This window comes from Propithecus coquereli, unplaced genomic scaffold (assembly GCF_000956105.1).
Source record: "Propithecus coquereli isolate 6110/MARCELLA unplaced genomic scaffold, Pcoq_1.0 Scaffold155, whole genome shotgun sequence".
Classification (NCBI taxonomy): domain Eukaryota; kingdom Metazoa; phylum Chordata; class Mammalia; order Primates; family Indriidae; genus Propithecus; species Propithecus coquereli.
In genome coordinates, this window is record NW_012139969.1 from 1,590,587 (window position 1) to 1,594,187 (window position 3,601).

At 50.6% G+C, this 3,601-nt stretch overlaps 1 protein-coding gene across 7 annotated transcripts in view; it reads right to left on the reverse strand.

Moving 5' to 3' along the window:
* Window positions 1-3,369, reverse strand: part of PML (promyelocytic leukemia) — a 46,112-nt gene extending 42,743 nt beyond the window's left edge. For all 7 annotated transcript variants that reach the window (XM_012640642.1, XM_012640645.1, XM_012640648.1 and 4 more), the window contains exons 1-2: window positions 3,153-3,369; window positions 526-1,001 (exon numbers count right to left, since the gene is read on the reverse strand). In XM_012640642.1, the coding sequence (XP_012496096.1) occupies window positions 526-1,001; window positions 3,153-3,287 (611 nt within the window). In that variant the 5' untranslated portion in view covers window positions 3,288-3,369. The remainder of the gene's footprint in view (window positions 1-525; window positions 1,002-3,152) is intronic.
* Window positions 3,370-3,601: the final 232 nt, after the last annotated feature.

The following is a 3,601-nucleotide window of genomic DNA, read 5'->3' on the forward strand; positions in this document are numbered from 1 at the left end:
GATATTTGTCTCTATAAACTGTAGTTATTGTTTTTCTTACATTTGCAGATAGCACTACCGGATGTTACAGCTTCGACTTTTCAGATAGAAATTATTAATAAAACTACCTGCATCTGATCCTAGAATCCAGCCTTACTGAGATTCCCTTGGGGCTTACAGAAAATTCTACTCTAAGACTTTCTAAAGGGCAATTTGGTAACATGTATCAAATGTAGAATTTTCATACCCCCTCACCCAGCAATAGCACTTCTAAACATATAGCCTAAAGAAATTACTGGATAAGGTGCAAAGATGATTCTGCAGCATTATTTATTACACGGGGAAATTGGAAAGTATTACTATCCACCTGCGTGGGGACTAAGTAGTGTAAAGTGCAGTCATCTCTACAGATGTTGTATGTATGCAAACCACATTTTGAGCTGTAAGGCCCTAGAAGCTCCCTGTCCCCAGCTGTGACTCTACCTGGCTCTCAGGATGCGCCACCCCACCCTGTGCCGCCACCCTACACCGCGCCGGTCTACTCACCTGGTCAGCGCAGGGGAGCGGTGGTTGGGGTTGGAGCAGAAGATGTTGTTGGACTTGCGCGTGCCATCCAGGAACTCATGCACCGACTTGCTGCGCAGCTCAGCCAGGGGCCGGGCCTCGTGCTTGAGGAACCACTGGTGCGCCTCGAAGCACTTGGCACAGAGGAGCTGCTCGCACTCAAAGCACCAGAAGTCCGCCAACACTTCGCAGCGGAGGCAAACTGCCCTCGCGTCCATGACCTGCCGGTACACCGACAAGCGCCGCTGCAGACTCTCGAAAAAGACGTTGTCCAGGGGCAGCAAGTCAGAGCCCGCGGGCCAGGGCTCCTGGCAGATGGGGCACTGCTCAGCCGGCGCCTCCAGGCATCCAGAGCACAGCGTGTGCAGGCAAGGCAGCAGCTTGGGGCACTTGGCTTCCGCCTTGCAACGCTGGCAGCGCAGGAACTGGAACTCCTCCTCCACCTCCTCCGTGGATTGCTGGGAGACCAGAGACTGGGGTGAGGCCTAGAGAAGTCCCAGGAGTCCCCACCCACCGGCTATCCACCCCTATGGCTGAAGGCTAGAGTGAGACCTCATATTCCATTCCTGCCATTGGATGATGCAAAACCCTGGCTTATCAGCACCTCAATGCCCCCATTTACTCAGGCCTTAGAGCACAATTTAGTGACCACCCACTTCCCGCCAGGCACAGTACTAGCCTCTGACAAACAGAAATGTGTAGGATACATCCTGCCTTCAAGGAACTCAGTTTGGAAGGTAGATACACTAAATACTAACCTCATATAAAGTGCTTAACACAGTTTGGGGGTTCCTCAAAGAGTTAAACATAGATCTACCATATCGCCCAGCAATTCCCCTCCTAGATATAAACCCAAAAGACCTGAAAACAAGGACCCAAACAGATGCTTGTACACAAGTGCTCATGGGAGCACTACTCACAATAGCCAAAAGGTGGAAATAATCCAAGCATCCACAGATGAATAAACAAAACGTGGTCTATCCATATAATTGAACATTATCGAGCATTAAAAAGGAATCAAATTCTTATACATGTGACAAGGATGGACCTTGAAGACATTATGCTAAGTGAAAGAAATACTGTATGATTCCACATAAATGAAGTATCCAAAAAGCAAGTTCTTAGAAATAGAAGGTAGATTAGAAGTTACCAAGGGCTAGGGGAAGAGGGAAGTGAGGAACTATTGCTTTGTTGGGACTCAGGACACACCACTCCAAAATATGACTGTAGGAGACCAGAATATGCCACCCCCAAAAATATCCTTCTTTGGCATATTTTGAGCTGGTTATTCTGAGAAACTGCAGGCCCAGGAATAGTGCTGAAAAGCTGTCCTTTTCTAAAAAAGAAATTTACATCTATAAAGGAAATCTACATTAGTAAAAGTATCTGCATCAGAAGAGAGCTACTCCAAGACAACTTTTATTACCTGAGAACGTTTTATCTGCACAGGGAGACAACTGTTACTCACCACACATTTGCTCCCCAGCCCTCTCACAACCGTCTCCACCACCCCCAGCAGCCCCCTGCCTCGGCTCCTTTCTGCAGCTCAGGATGCTGCCTAGGTTTCAACCACCTGACTCTTCTCAGTTTCACATTTTGTGGGACTCCCAAGTGTATGTATATAATTAAATATGGGTTTTCCCCTGTTAATCTGTCTTACGTCAATTTAATTCATAGTCCAGCCAAGGAGCCTAGGACAGAAGCCATTTTTCCCCCCCTGTAGCCTAAAGGGTACAGAGTTTCTGAGATGTTGAAAAAGTTATGGAAATAGCTGGTAGTGACGGTTACACAACACTGCGAATGTACTTACTGCCACTGAATTGTGCACTTAGAAATAGTTAGCATGGTAACTTTTACATTACATATATTTTACCACAATAAAAAAAAAAAGCAAAAAGAGGACGCTTAATACAGTACCTGGCACATACGAAGTGCTCAAAAATGTTAACTAGTATTGTTAAGTAATATTATTCTTAATTATAATAATGCTAATAATAAAAGTTACTGTCCTATAGTGTTATTTGTGCTTTCTTGAAGGGGCTGGAAGGACACAGAGCGAGACCTAAGTAGTCCGTTCGGGGCGGGATGGCGGCGGGAGGAGGCAGGAAGAGCATTCCAAGAGGATTTCTGAGAAATCACACGAGCCGGGAGGCCTTGGCCAGTTTCCCACCTCTGATCTGGGAACTTGGGTTTTAGTTTTGCCATGCCCGGGGCATTCCCCTGGGTCCAGGACAGTACAACAAGGCTACAACCTCCGTTCTCTCCCATTTGTGGCCCTTCGTCTGAGGCAGGAGCCAAGAGGCAAGGTCCGGAGTGGGCAGGGGAGCCCTGTCCCGCTGCCACTGACCCCGGCATCTGACCCAACCGCTCAGTGGAGAGCCGCAACCCAGGGAGGCCCCCTGCAACTCATCCTGGTTTCCTTTTCTACCTCATCCTACCCTCCCTACCCCTGTCCCAGACAAGAGCGTCTGGTGTCTGCTCTTGCCTCTTTGTGTCACTCTTTAAGGTACTTGACCAAGTCGCCCATTAGACCCTCTCTCTTCTCACCCCTTCCCCTACCACAGCAAACCCACGAAGCCTAACCCCATCATCCCCGAACTGAATAGTACCTCTGCAGGGCTGTGGCTGTGGCTGGACTGCGGGCCTTCTGCGGGGGTCTCCGGGGGAGGCATGGTGGGCGTGTGGGACAGGGCGGGGTGCTGCCGGGGCCGCGGAGACCGGGCTGGAGCGGGCTCCTGCTCCATGGACTCCAGCGTAGTTTCGATTCTGTTTTGATACCGGAGGACACAAGGAAAAGCTGAACTGGAGGCGTGAGCCAGATGGCTGAGCCCCACGGGCTTTGGAAAGGGGCGGTGCCGGCCCGGGGCCCGCCTCCCGAGAGGAAGTGAGACCCGAGCAGGGGGCGGTTCCCGGGGCAAAACCCGCCTGGAGCCCGGAGGAGGAACGGGAGAGGAGCAGGCGTACAGCCCACCCTGGTGCGAGGACGGAGGCAGAGCTGGCCGGGAGGGAGCCCGGCTTTGATCCGCTCGTTCAGCTCACTCTGGCACAGCTTTGTGCC